Source organism: Nyctibius grandis, chromosome 8, assembly GCF_013368605.1.
Source record: "Nyctibius grandis isolate bNycGra1 chromosome 8, bNycGra1.pri, whole genome shotgun sequence".
Classification (NCBI taxonomy): domain Eukaryota; kingdom Metazoa; phylum Chordata; class Aves; order Nyctibiiformes; family Nyctibiidae; genus Nyctibius; species Nyctibius grandis.
In genome coordinates this window covers 5,084,255-5,102,389 of record NC_090665.1, presented here as the reverse complement: position 1 = coordinate 5,102,389, position 18,135 = coordinate 5,084,255, and the positions used below count along the sequence as shown (strand labels likewise).

Below are 18,135 nucleotides of genomic sequence, written 5' to 3'. Positions count from 1 at the left end.
CAAACCTCAGAAAATCATCTGTTTTCATTGTAACACTCACTGATTCAAATACTTTAATACTGCTTGTCTCCTACTTGCTTATCTCTGCTCGCATTTGCCCTTCTTGTAAATGAAAAGAGCTCTGTGAAGTTTACTGCCCAAATATCACTTTTTGGTTTCTGATCCTATAACAGGCTTCTCTTTTCCCTTTCCTTTTGCTTGCTTTTCCTTCTTTCTTTTTTCCATTAGATTCTTAAGCATCAAGAAAGGTCCAATCCCCTTCTGGTTCATCAACCCACGTCACAAACTTTGGATCTGAAAAAGAGAGAACAACAATCTGGTTACCTGGAGGAAAAAGGTAAAAGCAAACAGTCATATGGAACAGTATTACTGGTGGATATTCTTGATGCAAAAAGCCAGGCATGTTGTTGTCTCCAAAAAACCCTTTTATTCTATTTAGACTACATAGGTGGCCGGCAGCCTCTTGGCTGCAAACAGACTTTTCTTTTACTGTGTATTTTTTTTTCAAGAGGAATTTCTTAACAGGGAGGACACTAACACTGTAGTCCTCCAGACGCTTTGATTAGAGTAGTAAATGACTATGTCTACACATCTTTAAATGTCACCTTTTAGTTCAGAAGAGCAGTTTGGGAGAAACATATTAGTTCATGAAGAAATTACAGACATTACAGAAAGAGAGGAATAATTTAGGTTCAGAAAAATCAAAGACTGAGGATTTGCCTTTCCTTCCTTCTTGCCCTGTATTTTTTCTGAGCAAATTAATTCCACTGGTGATAAATACTGATGTTCTTTTGGGGGGGGAAAAAAATACACAAAAAATGTGTTTTGTCCAATGTGTTTGCACAATGGATCTTCAACTCTCTACAGTCAAAATGTAGTCAGCAGCAGTGGAAAATGCCACCTGCAGTTAGCTTCATCTTTAAGCAATGCCTTGACTTAGAGGATCTGCCTTGTTTTTAGACACTAACCATTCCCCTTTCACTGGACAAGGAACTAAAGAAATCTCCATTGCAAGTTGTAAGGGCTGTTCTGTGCCTGCTGATTGTGACCTGGCGGTGCAGTGAGAACCTTCTGGAACGTTTTTGAATGGTGCCCAGTGCTCTATTTCCCGATGGTTCCCTATATCCTACCTTAACATGATCAGTGATAGAAGTACTGCTCTGCCATAGCTGATGCAAACGGTGGTTTAAGACCGCAAACGGCGGTTGATGTTGCATAGAGTGCCCTGTGGTTGTTCTGCAAAGTACCTATTACTAAAAACACAGTTTTGTATGTATATTGTGGTGACTTTCTTAACACCTCTACCTTTAAGTTCATGGCCTTTTTATGCCTTTTTTCCCATAAGTATTCCCAGATGGCAGATGTCCCGACAGCACACTTCAGTCAGAGGGACACTCATAGGGTTCCCATCCACAAGGATGAGCTTCAGCAGCTGAAGACTGTCCAAATGCTCGGCCAGCTGGGACAGGTGATTGTTCTGAATGAGCAGTTTTTGCAAACCTGAGCACACAAAAGCAGACAGCTGTAGCTCAAAGAACAAATGATGTGGAGCATTCCTGCAGACTCCCCATAAAGAGCACATGGATGAGGGACAAATAATTCAGTCTGTGCATATAATGAACGTGTGTATTGAACATCTCACCAGAGCGTTTAAAATTCAAAGTATCTGCTCCCAAATATAGAAGGATGGGACTCAGGCTCTCCTAGCAAAGCATTTACTTCACTAGGTGAAGGCTATTCACCTGGTAGTGAGGTGGCCAAATTCGGCTTTCTAAAGTCCTGCTAATTGGCACACCAACAGTGCTGGTGAACTTAGCCACACAGAGATGCAATGGAGAACTGGGGAAGATGGAAAACTGGGCTGGGGAGCACCCACAGAGAGCCAATTCCTCACCTCCCCCCTGGAGTCACTGGTGTTGACCCAGAGGGTCTTCTCACATCAGGGGGTCTGCTTCGAGCTGAGATCTGGGAAACATCTTTTTCCCCAGACCCTGAGGTTGAGGTAGGTCATGGGGGAGGACCTCCTGTCCACTTGGCTTGGGTACAGTGCTTCCCCTACCCTCCCAGTTCCTAACTTTTATCCTGTTAGGCTCCCTTACAATTACAGGATGAGCCTTGAATGATGCACTGCATTCTTTCCTTCCCTTCTCCCCCTCCTTCTTCCAAAATGCTTACTGGTACTGGTGTCCTTAAGGCCACAAACATGAGGACTATTTTTCACCTTGTATTTGGCATAGAGAGTCTGGGAGCTGTTTTAGGAGATTGTTGTGACAGTATTTTCGAGTAGGTCAATGAGCCGATGGCTGTGGGCGGGTACTCCAGACAATTATTCTCCATATGCAGTTCTTTCAGATTCTGGAAAATATGTATGCATAACTTTTAATAATTAAAGGATTTTTTCCTTGGCTGGATATAGTCAATGTACAGAGAATGCCAGTGAGTGCAGAAGTAAGATTTATAAACTGAGATACCATTGGGATGACAGCTAAACAGAGAGACAACATGAGTTTCAAATACTGTGTTTTGATATTATTCCTATTCTGACAGCCCTGGCCTGATGCTGCACCATGTACCTAAAGAGATTAGGAGACCTTTCAGTCCTGCATTTGGGAGCAGCTGAAGTCCACAGAAGTGCCATGCCACAGCAGACCAAGATCTTCCCCCTTCTGTTGCTCCTACCTGTGATTTGCTGATGTCTTCTGGCAGACTTGTGGATTTAATTCCTTTATCTTGCCCCACGTATAATCTCTCTAATGGCTCCAGGAGAAAGATTTCCTTTGGAAAGATACTGAATTGCTTTTCAGACAGCCTAAGGCATTTCAAATTTGTCAGTTCTTTCACCTCCGCAGGTATCTAGACACAGTCATTAAAAAGATACATGATGTCAATTAAACAGTAATCTTTGGGATTTTTTTTTTTAGGGAAAAATCTCCAAGAAAATGCTGTGGAGCTGCATTACTGTTGATGAATGAACACAGAATATTCTGCTCATTAATATAACATTATACCTCACAGTATGGTGGAAATTTTGGCAAAAAAATCCATGTTGTTTCCTCTGCTGGGAAGATTTCTTATGGGGTTAATTTTATTTCTTAGCAGAAACATTAGTCTGCTTCTTCATTTCCTTTGTATGCACAGTGCAGGGGAGGGTAATTTAAATGAATTAAATCTGAAAGTGATTCTTTTGCATAAATTACTACTTCTGTAAATGTAACCTTCAAGAAGAAAATTACGCAAGTGAAAATCTCCTTGGAAAAGTAGCACTGCATTCTATAAAAAGGAAGGTGTATTCTGAGCCCTAGAATGAGTATGTCCATAAATACTGTTACACTTATAATAGCACAGCTTTAGGGTACATAATTGTTCATTATCAAATGAACAGCAAATGTTAATGGTGTTAAAGGCATTAAGAGTATCACATCCATTTTTAAATTGCCCTCTGCTCTGTTTTCAGTTTGTGACTTATTGATTCTACACAACTGCAGCTCTTATTTTCCAGTGTACACAGAAAATAAGATGCAAGTATTCCAGTCAGTATTTCATCTTTACAATTCAACACAAAGGTCAGTGTTTCCATGTTCTTGCTTTTTTCTCCCTGCCTGAATACTCAGCTGTCAGTAATAATGAGTAACCCAGGCTCAGGTGCATACCAGGTGGAACATGCTTTCTCACTGTAGTAGGGAAAGATGGCACTCAGTTGTAATGAAGAACTTAAGATTTTGCAAAAGGGAGGTATCAATAAAATAAAAATGAAATCAGATACCTCCCGTATCTGATTGTCATCCTGGGCCAATACTTCCGTATTTTTCACAGTGCATATTCTTTTAGGAATCTCATCAGAGCAGTTTTCACTCGGATCTAGTATCTTGACACTGGTTAATCTGGTGAAGGACTTGGGTACTGGGCGCAGTCCAGTGTTCCTCAGATAAACACGGGAAAGGGACGGCCAGCAGCAGATCTGGTGTGGACACTTCTCCAGGCTGTTAGCAGGCAGTCTGAGTACTCTCATCTCAGTGAGATTCTTCAAACCTGGGGGAAGCTTGTGCAGGAGATTGAGACAGATTCAGCACAGACAGCTTCTGGCAGTGTTGCAGTGTAGGAGGAACGGAGGAGAAGTTATTAAAAGCTAAAAATAGCTTAACTAAGTTTGTCAAAAAGCCTGCCTCTTCTGGGATGAGACTGATCAGGTTTTGTTCCAGATCTATTATTTCTAAATTACCAACATGACAAAGCTCCTTGGGAAAACTTTTAAATCTTTTTTTTTTCTGGAGGTAAATTTCCTCGAGTTTTGTCAGGTTCACTGTTTCTTTAGGCAGACACTAACTATTGTCAGAACGGCCAAGCAGTTCAACATGATGGAGGTATTCCCAGATCTGCACTGGGATTTCATGCAAGTTTGTTTTATAGAGCCTGAGCTGACGAAGGGACTGCAACTTGCTGATAACTGGCAGCGAAGGTACTGCAACTTGCTGATAACTGGCAGCGAACTACAAGAGAGGGGATTGTTACTTAAATCTAAGCTCAGAAGACATTTCAGCTCCCTGAGTTCTTCGCATGTGTCCTGTATGTGATTCTGATCCAAGCAGAGGACCTTCACGTGCCTCAGGCGATCGATGTCTCTGGGCGTGCTTACAATCAGGTTATTTTCCGTGTGCAGCTCTTCCAGATATTCTAGACCCAAGACCCCTGCCAAGATGGTTCGCCGTTGCTTCTTGGCTAAATCAATGAAAAATATCCTGTCTGTGATGCGTGTGGGAGAAAGAGCTTCATTCTCTGGCACTTCATTCACTGGTATTTCTTGTGCAGTCTCAACATGGCCATCCTCAAAACCAACAGAGTCAGCTTTGGGGCAGTGAGTGCCCCTTGTGCTGGCCTCCTGGCTCTGCTGAGACTAAGCCGCCTCTGCTTCTTATTTTTAATTTCAGAAGAGGAAAAAAATTAAAAATCAACAGTACGCAAAGACTTTCGTATGCTAAATAAATACTGGAAGAATTCAGCATTTAGGGACAGGTTCTAATCTCAGTTGTACCCCTGCAAAAAAGCTGCTTGTGTTCATTGAGATCACATTCTGCAGTACATCCAGCAGGACCATATCTTTGAATCCCAGTGCATTCTGGAATGCCCCAACAGCCAGATTTGGAGGATGATGTTGTGAAGTCAGGGGAGCTGTATGAAGAAACGTCCTTGAGCCTTGAAAGCCTATATTTACAAACGCTGACTGAAATCTGTCTTCAGCTATCCTGATTGTAAAACTGCAAGAGTCCTATTGTAAAAAGGTGGCACCTTCTTCTGTAACACTTAGTGGTTTCTGAGCCAGAGAGATGCCAGTGAATCTGATATTTGATAAACCTCAAAGTTGTACTGTTGCTGATAGCAAAAGAGTGAGAAGTGGGAAGGGGTGACTACCCGAGCGACCTCTGATGTCTGGACAGAAGAAACCTTTCAGCTGGCATTTAAGGAATGGTAAGAGAGAAAGAGGAGGTCGAGAAGCAGCTGTCAGTCCCCTCCCACCTGGCACCCTTTTCTCTGCGGCCATAACTGCACCAGGAGGATGTCATGTTTCCAGAGGTGAGTGGTTTCCAGGTGTCACTAGGACAAGGAAGAAGAACTGAGCAACTACCATGGGGAGAGGTCCATGCTGGGCTTCCCAGTTTAATTCAGATGTTGTACAAGGGTATTTTCTTTTTTATTGGCTTTGAGTTCAGTACTTGGGAGCAAGTCCTACATGCTGTGGGACAGGAGAGCATGAGATCCCAGCCCACTCCCTCCTGCGTACAAGGGCAGTAGTGAAGTCCATAGAAGGATTTATTTGGTGGAAAGGACCAGCACAGGCACCTTTGAAGTAACTGCTAATCTGTGTAACCATGGAAAGTTTTGCAAAGGCTCCTTGGATTGTGGGCAGACCACTAAGTACTCTGGGGGTGAGCTGCCGAAGCTCCCCTCCCCGCAGAGGCTGGGCACACAGATGCGGCCAGGCCTGCGCAGTGGGGAGGGCCCAGGACCCCACAGGGTGGGGCGGCGGTGGGGCCTCCTGCCAGGGCCCTGGGCTGGGCCTGGCTGCCTTCACCCAATCACTCTTGATGGCGGGCCCGGGATGCCCTCCTTGGAAACGGGCTCCATTGCCAAACATTACTAACCTCAGAGCAGCCTGGCTCAGCCGCGGGGCAGAGCTTGTCCGTGGCGTGGGGAGAGGGTGCAGGCATTGATCGCTCAGGTAGGCTTGTGGAGGTGGGAGGCCCAGCTGCTTTACAGGGAAAAAGGTCCTGCCTGTATGAATATTAAGTCTCTGTTAGCTCAGATCCTATGTGATGGTGGATCAGAAACACATCCACAAGTCCACATTTTTTCCTCAAGCTTTCCCTGTCTGTCTGTATCTCTCTGTTATTCTTGTGTTGCATGCCAAGAGTTGTAACCCTTTTCAGACCAAGCCCATTTTCATTGTTATACAGAGCCCAGCACAACAGCGCTTGGGTCCATGGTGATGTTGCTAAGATGCCGTAACCATGCAGTAACACTTTGGGTTTTTTTTCCATCAGGTCATGTCAGCTTGTCCAGATCTTCACCAGGACTATGTGCGGGCCTGCCAAAACTTGGGCCAACCTGAAAACCCCTTCATTGCTCGTGTGCTTCAAGAAGCCGATGAAAATGATAAAATGTAAGGAAATAACAGTGTGTTGCAGATGCTTCTGAAAGCCTTAAACAAGATAGCAGGACAAGGAATTGAACAATGAGAAAGTTCATGCAGTTTCAGGCTTGAACACAAATCTTATTTAGCATTTACTGCTGAAGTTCTGGTTTGACTCATCTTGACATCATCTTGGCAGAAGTTTGTAGCTATATATCCTTTCTGGGCAGCTTTACAAGCAGTGAAATCACAAAAAGTGAAAAATGTACAGGATGGTGCCTTTGTGTCCCTTAAAGAAGCCAAGCCCAGTGTCTCGTCATCTTAACTCCCTTCCTTTTGTCTCGCTCCTGTTTAAAAAGCCTCAGCTGCATCCAGTTAGCTTCCAGCTGGTAATGCTTCCCCGAACTGTCTCTGAATCCTGCCAAGGTATTAAACACCCAAATTCTTGCTCGTTATGTGGTTAGGTAGGGCTTCCTCTTATGGATGCTCCTGGGGTCAAAGTTACTTGTCCTTTGGAGAGAAAAACTGAGAAAATACAGTGTAGTGAACTGGTTTGTGTCAGGTTTTGGTCCTGAGGGCGGGATAGAGTAAATAAAGGAAAGGGAACAAGTAAAAAGGACGTGATGAGGTAACCTCCAGGATAGTTTTTATTTCCATCTGCCTTCCCCTCATCTTGCTTCTTCCTGCTTTCTGTGCATGTGTGCTAAGTGTGGTCTTGCAGCTGTGCAGTGTCTTCAGAATATTGAAAAGGACAGTGCTGAGGCAGAGCTTGAATAACATCGTCTGTTGATGGTGTTACCAAAGGTAGGGGCAGCAGCTAACTGCATGCAAACACATCAATGAGGGCAAGCATGGATACACTTCTTATCTGGAGAGAGAATTCATTTTTCTGTATCATTTTACTTTTCTCCATGTGCTTACATTTTTATGTTACAGCACATGGACAAAAGGCATCACGTTAAAAATAGCTGGAAATAATCATCTAGTGCCTGTGCAGAGAGTTACAGATGAAGATCTTCAGGTCCTTGCCTCTGTCTTACGCAACACTGTATTTGTCACAGGTAAGCTTTTTTCATGTATGTATGGCATTGCTGTGCTAATATAAGGAAACATAAGCAGTCTTGATTTCAGCCTTAATTCATCTTTATTTCTTTTTGTTTAGGGATCAGCTAACTGTAGATAACGCATCTGTCACATTCTTCATCTTTTTCAGGTTTGGATCTTAGGTGTAATGTATTGACTGATGCTGGAGCAAAGCACATGGCAACATTCCTCCAGGTGCCAAAATGATGTTTATCATTCAGCAGCTTGTAATTTATTTGGCTATGATAATATTTATCTGTGGTAAATTGGAGACAAGAAATCATTGGTTTGGCAAAATGCCATTAATTTTGACTTTCTCATCCAAATCCATCCCACTAGAATCTCAGATTGAATTCTTTGGGGAGATTTTTAATTTTTGGTAAAAATGCTTTTGACGTTTGGCTAGGGTGTCATGAAGAAAGAACAGTGGAATAAATTGTGGGGCTTTTAGCCTTACAGTTCAATTCAACAAAGGAGGTAATGGTACTGTCAAGCGTGCCAGCGCCTTTGTTTTAGATACTTTATCCTCTCTGTTAGCCTTTTTGTAGGTCTAAACATAGGAAACTTTAATGCTGCCTTTTTGTCATTGTAAGCACTGGAATACAGATGAAAAATGGTGAGTTGCCACCCAGTGCCTGTGTTCCTGGAGCTCAGGGAGTACCATTAAGTTTACAAAATACCCGAAGGTCTGCATCTGAGCTTGACCACCTGCCTTGTTTGGTCACGATGAGCACACGCGTTCCTAGGTGGTTTCTGTAAGCCCCCTGAGGATCTGCACGCTACGTGTTTCTGTGCCTTTCCCTCGTCGTCTGACGTACTTTGGCATTCTTTCATTCTAAACCAGGGGCTGCCTGAAATGCAGCGAAGGACAGAGGTTTTAAGTACGTGTATGACATATCTCCTTTTTGAAAAATGCAGGCGTGCTCTGGAAAAAGCTCTCACTGCTTTCTGCTTTGTTTGTTCCTAAGGAAAACTCCACTCTGCGGTACCTTAACCTGATGTTTAATGATATTAGCACAAGTGGAGCAGAGCTGATAGCAACAGCACTCCATGTGAGTATTTGTCTGGGAGATTTAGACAATGGCATCTAGTTTGATACTTTTGCTTTTGATGAACAGTACTAGCTGTCCTGCCAACATCAGAGCTGGCTGAAAGGGCCCTCTGTCTTCAGTCCATTCAGCATTTTGCTGTGTCACAGGGATTGCTTGTTTTCCCAAGGCAGACTTCAGAAATCAGATTTCACACAAGAGAAAGTTGCACTGTGCTGCACTTTCTGTGATAATGAACACTTAATTATCACAACTATCACAGCTGGCTTTTCCTGTGTGAAAAATGCTGTGCTATGGGATATATAACGCTATCAGGTTTTCCTTTTTTTTTTTTTAAAAAAAGAAGTATTAAATTTGCCTGTACCTTGATGTCAATATTTGTCTTGATTCAAGATGTCTCAAGACATGTTTTCAAAACTTTGCCTTACAGCAGCAGCATAAAAACAAGTTTGTTATTTTTAATGTGGTTTCCCGAGGAAATGAGGCTCGTGTTTAAGATTTGTTGTGTTTGTGAAATGAGACTCACGTGAGCCCTTTCTTCCTCCTTCATAGTCTTTGAACTCTGAACTGATTTCAACTCAGTTTGACAGGCCTCCAAAACGCTACGGGTGTACAGTAGATTGTACAACACTGGGCTTGCAAGCAACCCCCAAAGCTATTTGTGCAGCCCCCCGGCAGCGTTTGCTGGGTTTGCTGAGCAGGTGGGTGGCAGGAACCTGACCAGCCAGGCAGCCCCTTGGCTTCTGTGGGCTCCCGCTGCTGGGCCAGGCAAGAGGGGATCTGGGGGGCAAGGGAGTGTGTTATGGAGGGAGGGAGAAGGAAGGAGATGCTGCAGGGAGGTACCGCAGCGGGGGAAGGGGCACAGGGGACATGTGGAAGACATAAAAGCCGTACGAAACCAGGCTTCATTAGTTCTGCTGCTCACAGAACTACTTGTTTTGTAATCACTTAATCAATCATAATCTCTGGTAATGAGTGATTATGGTGGTACTGAGGAGTTAAAAATACAAAACTAATCTCCATTGCATTTAGGGCTTTAACAGTGAATAGATATTTCATATCCATTGAAATTCTGTGGAGGGTGGGGAAAGATGCTGACTTTTCTAGACCTCTGATCAGAACTTTATATTGCCAGTGAATTCTCCAGTCCAGCAAAGACTTACACACTGGTTTGACTCTGCACCAAGCAGTCATACAGAAGGCGACCGGCTTCACTGAGCTTTGACTGGTCATGTGATTTAAAAGACTGTGAAAAATAAAGCAAATTACGTTGTTGTTTAAAATACGCTTACTAGATTTCAATCAGTTTTGATATAATTTGCATTTCAGCTGCCAATTTAGGCAGAAATATCTGCCTGGATTATTTTCATGAGTGTGAGATTTGTGAACTTGGGAGAAACAAAAGTTTTCAAATACTTGAGTGTTGCTTCCAGACTCTCATGCATTTAATTCCACTGAGGGGAGCCTGAGCCAGCTGCTTAGTCAGTGTTATCACTTAGACACAATTCTTCTGGAGGGATGTTTTGTCTTTGTGTGACAACCAGCAGGATTCACAGGAAAAAGGACAGTGTTGTTTTTCATGCCATTTAAAAGGACTTGATTTTTTTAAAATTACTATTTTGTCTAGACTAATGAAACTCTTGTATATTTGAGAATGACTGGAAACAAAATAGGAAACAAAGGTGGAATGTTCTTTGCTTCAATGCTACAAATTAATTCAACCTTAGAGAAGCTGGATCTTGGAGACTGTGATATGGTGAGTAACCCAGTAAAATTATCAGCAAAGACATAAGTCTTTCAAGGCTATTACAAAGTCCTGCAGTGCTTAATTAGGGAAAAATGCCATCTGTTGTCACTGATTTTACAATTTGTGATGGCTGGAGGTAACACAATATATAATATTACAATGCATACTTGGAAAGACATGTTGCATAAAACACCTGTGAAGTCATAACTGATGATATATTAGAGCCACTGTGTCCCTGGGAATTGAGGTGCTTGACTTTCACATTTTCCAAGGTTTGTTTCTGCTGTTCATTTTTGTTATGCTGTCTAAATCCTGCGTAATTCATGTTGAAGAAAAGACTTCTTATTCCTTGGAGGTTCTTTTCCTTCTAAAGTGTGCAGTGCTATAAGGCCTGCAAGTCACCCAGTCCCATAGCCCTGCTGCTCCTATCAGAGCTCGATCCATAAAGGACATAGGCACAAGAGTGCTGAATTGGGTAGAAAAGCACACAATTTGATCTTAGATAACTTACTACCTCCTAGACTTCTTACACAGTGCACAGGGAAAGTCGGGAGGGCAGAAATGGGCCAAAGCACCCAAGCAGGGTCCTTCCCGCTCTAGCCAGTAAAAGCCTGCGGATGGCTTTTAGAAACCTGTGGGGTACAGCAGGAGGTAGCAACTGGAGCTGTGAACCTCCTCCTGGTGCAAGGTCCCAGCACGTGGCTGATAGTGTGTCCTTCTGTGATCACATCAGAGGGGCTGGAAGGTGGAAGTGGTTCTTCTCCCTCCCTGGAAGAATTTGTTCCTCTATTTGCCCTCCAGGAGAATTCTCTAATGGAGATAGAAGTGAAATTAAGATGGGCCACTCTCAGCCTTCCTGTTAAGGGTGCGCTCGTCTCTTCAGGAGATAATGGTGTGTTGGGCAGAAGGAGTAAGTTTGACTGCAACGTAACAGTTATGACTGTCACCTGGAGGCAGGAAGAGGGCTGGGGTCAGATGAAAATTTTATTATATTTGCTTCCTGGAATTACAGGATTTGTTCCTAAATCAGAAGAGGGAATACTTCTCAGAAACTGTGAAGGGTGTTATAAAAACATAAACAAGGGAAGTGTAGCCAGTGTAAGATTTATTTAAAAGCTTAATATGTTCACGCTTGGTAGGGAGTTGGTAGAAAACTGATTTGAAATGAAATAGCTTTGGGTGTAGACCAGCCTATTTGGAAAATAACATAAATATAAATTAGTGAGCAAATGAGAAGGAAATACAAAAATCTGAACTGGCCTGTATTCTAGACTCTCACTACTCTGTACCACATTAATTCACATTTAGTATGAATTTATCTAGTGGATAAATGTTACCTAAGACTTTTACCAAAGACCTTAGGGAACACACAAGCTGATTTTAATTCATAAATCAGCAAAACCAAAATACAGGATCAATTAAATGGACAAGTATCTTTGAGATGCATGATTCTTGCTGTGTAATTTTCAGAGTTGTCCAATTTCCTTGTCATTTGTACTTCTTAGTCTAATTCCGCTCTATTATTCCATAGGGAGTTGGCATTGGTATTATCAGAAAATACCTTACGTGTCTGTAAGCACTTGCCTAGTGCACTTGCATCTCTCCAGAGTACATGGAGACAGAAATAATAGTATTTCCAATCTGAGCCCATGTGATGTTTTTGATCTTCTGACAGTCAATTCTAAGAAGTTGTGGTAATTTGGTAGCTTGATCTATAAGTCAGACAGGTTTCCGTAACAGTTTATTTATTTTCATTTCCAGGGTACGCAGTGTCTAATAGAAATAGCAACAGCACTGACTCGGAACAAATCAGTCAAAGCAATAAACCTAAATCGTCCTTTACTCTACAGCCAAGAGGTATGTAAGCAAACTGTAGCGTCAGCTCAGTCAAAGAGAGAAACATAAGTCAAGTCAGTACCGATGTATTTATAGACAGCTGAACTGCACAGCTCTGGATTTCCTTATGCAGTGAGGTGAATGGTTGCAGAAATATTCTTTTTCTCTTTCTGCACCAAGTTTTGTGCAGTCGCAGGTTGCCCCTGTTTAATTAGAAGGTTAATTTTTTAAAAATTTCTTTCTTGGTACATATGCATTTGTCAAATAATGGGCTAACGGAGAGGACTTGGTATTGGAGAACCCAGTATTCCTTCTGCTGTTAACAGCATGGAGAGTTTCATGCCTCGTTCAGCAAACTGAGGGAGAAATGCTGTTTAGCAGGAAATAAGGGGAAGAACAAAAGGCTGCTGTTTATCTGAGCAGTGCGATACATGGGCAGTTGCCAGAGCCACAGCCTAAAGAAAAAAGGCACACTTCAACAATATGCCATATTCACTGGGCCGTGTGGTTGTGTTGTTTGACTATGTGAACTTGAAGCATGAATTTAACAAGCGAATGAACCTCATCAATGTAAAACCTGTGATGCATTTGTTAGCCAAAACAAAGACACAAACCCTCCAAAACAATAGAGCACTGAAAAGAGAATCTGCAAGGCAGTGTTTGCTGGGGGCAGCACCACAGGCCACTGGGAGTGTATGGGCACACAGAGCTGGGGGGCTTTTGCTTGCAGGCATGCAGCTTCTGTGCATCACTGGTCCTGCTGAAATCCCTTTATGGAGGGATGCATAAAGTACTGTAAATCTGCAAAGATCTTTCTGGTATTTTTCATTGTTTTTATTTTCAGCGTTATCATAGTATATTGTTTCCTGGCTATTTTTAATACAATATACAAAATAGGACACTACTGACTACCAAATCTTGCTGTTAGTTGTGCATCTCCCTTTTACTGAAGCAAGACCATATCTTATCCTAAAGTACAGCCTAGTAAAACAGTGTATGTTTTTAGGAAGAGACCACAGTTCACATAGCTCTGATGTTGAAGAACAACTCTTCTCTTGTGGAACTACATTTGTGCAAGCACGAAATTAAAAACTTTGGTGTAGAGCGACTGTGCGAGGCACTGTATGAGAACTCCAGCCTGAGATACCTTGATCTTAGCTGGTAAGTTATGACGTGACATAGCCCTCACTAACGTTAGACACTCATTTTCTTCGCACCCTTTTAAAAAAAAATGTGTGCATCTTTCTTTCAGTAATAAAATAAGCCGTGATGGTGTAAAATTTTTGGGAGAACTACTAAAACGGAACCAAACCCTGGAAATCCTAGATCTTAATGCAAACCGAATAGAAGATGATGGAGCCATCTACCTGAGTGAAGCCTTGGCTTTGTACAACAGGACTCTTCGGGCGTGAGTATTTACATAACTTCCCTGGAGAGTGCAGGTGTAACAACTCACAGTATAAGAAGCTCGGACTTTGCAGTGCCTGAACTGACATCAAAATTGTGTGCTTTGATGTTACTGATCAAAATAGAAAAGTCAGGAAGTTCCAAACTCTTTGGTCCATTTTTCCTTCTCAGGAAAAAAGCGTGAGTGACAGATTGGGTGGGATTCCTTTGCATAGGCATCTGCTGCCATGTGAGATGCCCCAAGACATGTGAGACATCCTAGGGCACTGGCAGGTGAGCCACAGGAGCCCTGCAGCTGGAGACCAGGCAGGACATGCTAATGCATTTCAGACAGCACAGGAGGCCTGTGTTTGGTAACCGAATGAAGTGCCCTGTAGCTTCATGTGAACTAAAGGAGTAAAACACTAGGCCAAGGCATGCCATTCAGTCCCATGTGCTAATGCCTCATGTTTACTTTCCCACACTACCAGGCCTATATTTTATCCCCTTTTCCTTGTACTTCCTTTTTTTTTCATCTTGCAGCCCTTGCTGTGTGGCCTGACATAAGCTTGTTCTTCTATTTCAGGGTGTTTTGGGGTTGATGCTTAGATCAGTTTTGTAGTGGTTCATCTTGCATGTGATTCACAGTTTTAGAGTCATCCTAAGGAGGGGGGAAGGCAATTAGATCTTATTAGTTCTTTTTTCATCTTTAGGGAGTAGGTCCCTGTGGTGCACAAGTGAAAACAAACTAAGAGCTGTACATCTTCAGAATTTTAAGAGAATCAGTTTCCATGCAGGGATAAGGCACTAAATTTGTTGATTCTGATCTTCAACACTTAAGAAAATCCTCTGTTTAAGTTAGCTTCTGGGTGAACTCAGAAGAGCTGTAATTTCTCCATCAGGGTGTATTTTGTAGCGTGCATTAAACCGTGAACCAGCAGGATGTAAAAGCTGATCAAAGGTGTTACCTGAAGCCGTTGTTAGTTTTAAGTAGCAGGCTGAGGAGGTGGCGGCTGCTAGGTGCCTCTGAAAGCCTTCCAGGTTCACTAATATAAAAATAACTGCCACTCCACAAAGATCAAAGCTTAGCCTGGATAAATGCCAAGGCTTGGGCTTCAAAGCAGAAGAGAGATGAGACCTGGCCACCGTGCAGTGAGTCACTGACACTGAAGAACTAGACACTGAACAGCCTGGCTGCACAAGGCATGGAAATGCCTTGAGAAATAGTACAAGTCCATAGTCCAAACTGCCTTTAGCAACCTGAAAAAGATTTTATAGTAGGACTGGACTTGATACAAATAAATAATTACATTATTAATAACAAATATAAATTTCAATATACATATATGATTTATAATAATGTATAATGATAGAATATAAAATAAGAATAAATCATAGTTAAAGTCGTAGTTTTAACTAAGAGACAGGAATTCCATGGTTTGGCACACATTTCTGTGACTATTTTCTCTGTTTATTAGGTTGTCAGTAGTAAGCAACAATCTAAGTGGCAAAGGACTTGTAGCTCTTTCAGATGCAATGAAAACAAACATGGAACTTTCCTATATTTACATCTGGGGAAACAAAATTGATGAAGCCACCTGTATGGTAAGTGTTTGCTTCTGAACTCTTCTAAGGGGGTTGTGTTTTGTTTGTTCGTTTCTGATTTGTTTTTACAGTCACTGGGAAGACTATGGCAATTCGTCAACAAGATACCTCAAGATACCTCTTTTTTTTTTAAATAGTTATAATATGGTGGTGCTGTAATGAAGCTCAGTGGACATCAGCACAATGAAATGAGCAAGTACTCACCTATTGTGTGTTATCTTCTAGAGCCTTCACTGCAGTCTAAATGGAATATTATATGTCAGATTCTTGCTCTTATTCATTTCAGGCATTTTCAGAATTAATTCGGACGGGCCGCCTGAAACCTAATTGTACAGATGTGGAACCATATGAAGTGGATGGGCATGTTCACCTTGCAGAGCTCTCCCATGGCCTTCAGAAGCATTACTACTGGACACCAAGTTGTGGGGAGGTGATGAACAAAGACGCTAATGCCAGTCTGGCAATCACAGCCGTTTCAGAATACTTGTGAGTGAGGCAGCAGCTTGATGCACTCCATATGCTTGAAGTTTTCTTATCTTGTTTCTAGTAAAATAGATTATATCAGTATCAAACTGGCTGCATGTTATTTCTTCAGGGTCTTTAGTCTAGAAGGAATATAAAAACACTTGAAGCCGCATTAGAGAGAAAATATCGAACCAGTGACCTTAAAATTTGTTGCTAAAAATGCCCAAGCTATTAAAAGCCTAATATGAAAATGTATTAATTTTGCTGCAGTCGTTTCTATTGCACACCAAAATCACCTTACCACAATTAGGCTGTAGTTCCAGAGTTGCCAGGTGATAGATAAATGTAGTGTAATAACATGCTCAGAGGAAAACATTTTCACCACGGCATAGAGCACTAAGAGTGACATAGGTGTTCTTAGCAGTAATGGGGACTAGAGGCATGTGAAGAGTTTAGACTGCAGCAGTGTAGATGCATGAATTGAATTGAACTGAACTCCTTGCAGCTGAACTACTCCGCTCTATTTAGGAGACCTTCTCAGATCAGGACTGTTATCAAGTGCTTCTTATTTAAAAAAGATGCAGGGGCTGGTTCCGAGCAGCAGCAGAGCCTATGGATACAGTATTGTGATCAGCGTCCTCTTCCACACAGCAGCTGCAGAGGAAGAGGTGGTGTTGCCCTTCCTGGGCTGTGGGCTCTGCAGTCAGGTTTCCACGTAGCAGGGAGAACCCACAGGTAATGATATCGCGTCTCTGCAGGCTGGAGTACAGCTGGGCAGATCAAACTGACACCCAGGGCTGCCCCTGGGCAGCAGCTTTGCTTGACAGCAGATCAGATATGCTGTAGAACAAGGTTCCTGTTGAAGCTAGGAGAGGTTTCCATTTGTTGCTGCTGTGCTCTATAGACTCACTCCTGGCATGCTTTTGATCTTTATCCAAGAGTGACTTTTTTTTTTTTCAAACCAAGTTAAATTAACTTAAGCGTTAAGCCACTTCAGTGCTGGAACTTTAAAGCTAGTGAACCTAGTTTACTGGTATATAAATGGTATTTTGATTAACTTGCAGCATGTACTTGTTTCTTGTACTACAAATGAAAAACACCAAACTTGGTTTCATTATTTCTTCCTGTCTCTTGAAGACTGTTTAAAAAGATTTATATCATTATAGCCATGTGGCAACTCCTACACTTGAATAAGACAACATAGGCATACAATGGCAGTTAAAAATTGTTTAATGGATTGGATACAGACTTCTTAGAAGTTCAGGAATCACTCAGCTTGTTTCCTTTGTACACCCACTCTGCTCATACCTGTAGAAGTGACTAGATCTATGCTCCTAAATAGAAAAAGTCACCAAATAGGACAGCAGAGGTTTGCTCAAAGGCTTTCACTAGTGCAATCTTGTGCACATCTAAATGTGCCTGTTAAAAATTAGTATAGACTAAGAAACAGAACAATCCTTGAATGTATGTGCATGCAGGCAAGAGATCTAGGAGACTGAAATATGAGGGGAAAAAGCTAAGAAAATGATTTCAACAATAATACCTAAGAAGCAGTGATGTTCTGATTCTGTATTATCACAGTGGTAGTGCAGAAACAGGGAGATGTATGGATACCCTTTGCCAAGATGAAATCACCAAAGTGGTACTGATAGCTGTTGTTAAGTGTTGTGTTTTTTTTTTTTCTACACCCCCCATCCCCAATTAGTCAGGCTCTGTTGGTCCAAAAAGCACTTAACATCATAAGAGGATAAGAGGACCTAGAGGTAAGCCCACAGAGCAGGTATGTTTGTTCAACTACACACAAGTTGACCTGGAGGTCTCTCTCTGCCCCCTCAACCTTCCTGCCTGCTAGAGACAGCATTTAAGACCTAATCAAGTTTTCTTCACCCTCCAGACCAGGAATTCCCGTGTTCTCTCCACACAACAGCTTAACAGACGTGACGCCCAAAAGGTGAGGGCAGAGCAGGGGACCAGAAATGAATTATCCTTGTGGCCTGCACAGGGACATCTTAACCCGTACTCATCTTGTTACGCACAAAGTCGCACTGTAAGAACCCTTATTCTAGAGAGGAGCTTGTATTTTAACTATTGCTGAACAGGAAGAACAGAGCAATGAGAACAGAAGTTGAGGATACATTGAATGGGATTGTTTGAGAAGAATTTGCATTCTGTGAAATTCGTAAGTTTGTAAAAAATTAGATAAGCTTTGTTATCAAAGTTGGTATTTTTCTGAGTGTTAAGCGCTTCTTTCAAGCATTGCAGGTTATACTCCGATAGTCTAAAGAGAGCACTCTCACTACTGAGACTGATTATAGAATTTCTTGCCAGAAAGACTGCTA

General features: G+C 42.2%; 2 protein-coding genes across 2 annotated transcripts; one reads left to right on the top strand and one right to left on the bottom strand.

Moving 5' to 3' along the window:
- Positions 1 to 232: 232 nt before the first annotated feature.
- Positions 233 to 5,092, bottom strand: LRRIQ4 (leucine rich repeats and IQ motif containing 4). Its single transcript, XM_068406465.1, is given in 11 exon segments — positions 233 to 324; positions 1,248 to 1,372; positions 1,374 to 1,528; positions 2,106 to 2,127; positions 2,200 to 2,274; positions 2,276 to 2,355; positions 2,680 to 2,853; positions 3,764 to 4,046; positions 4,048 to 4,459; positions 4,492 to 4,882; positions 5,030 to 5,092. Coding segments are annotated over 11 exon segments (1,872 nt in total).
- A 399-nt stretch (positions 5,093 to 5,491) lies between these two features.
- LRRC34 (leucine rich repeat containing 34) lies at positions 5,492 to 17,950 on the top strand. The gene is made up of 12 exons (XM_068406875.1): positions 5,492 to 5,568; positions 6,537 to 6,655; positions 7,562 to 7,686; positions 7,839 to 7,903; positions 8,677 to 8,760; positions 10,385 to 10,513; positions 12,266 to 12,361; positions 13,347 to 13,501; positions 13,593 to 13,748; positions 15,205 to 15,331; positions 15,618 to 15,817; positions 17,896 to 17,950. The coding sequence occupies exons 1-12, from the start codon at positions 5,557 to 5,559 to the stop codon at positions 17,948 to 17,950; spliced, it is 1,323 nt and encodes a 440-aa protein (XP_068262976.1). The 5' UTR covers positions 5,492 to 5,556.
- Positions 17,951 to 18,135: the final 185 nt, after the last annotated feature.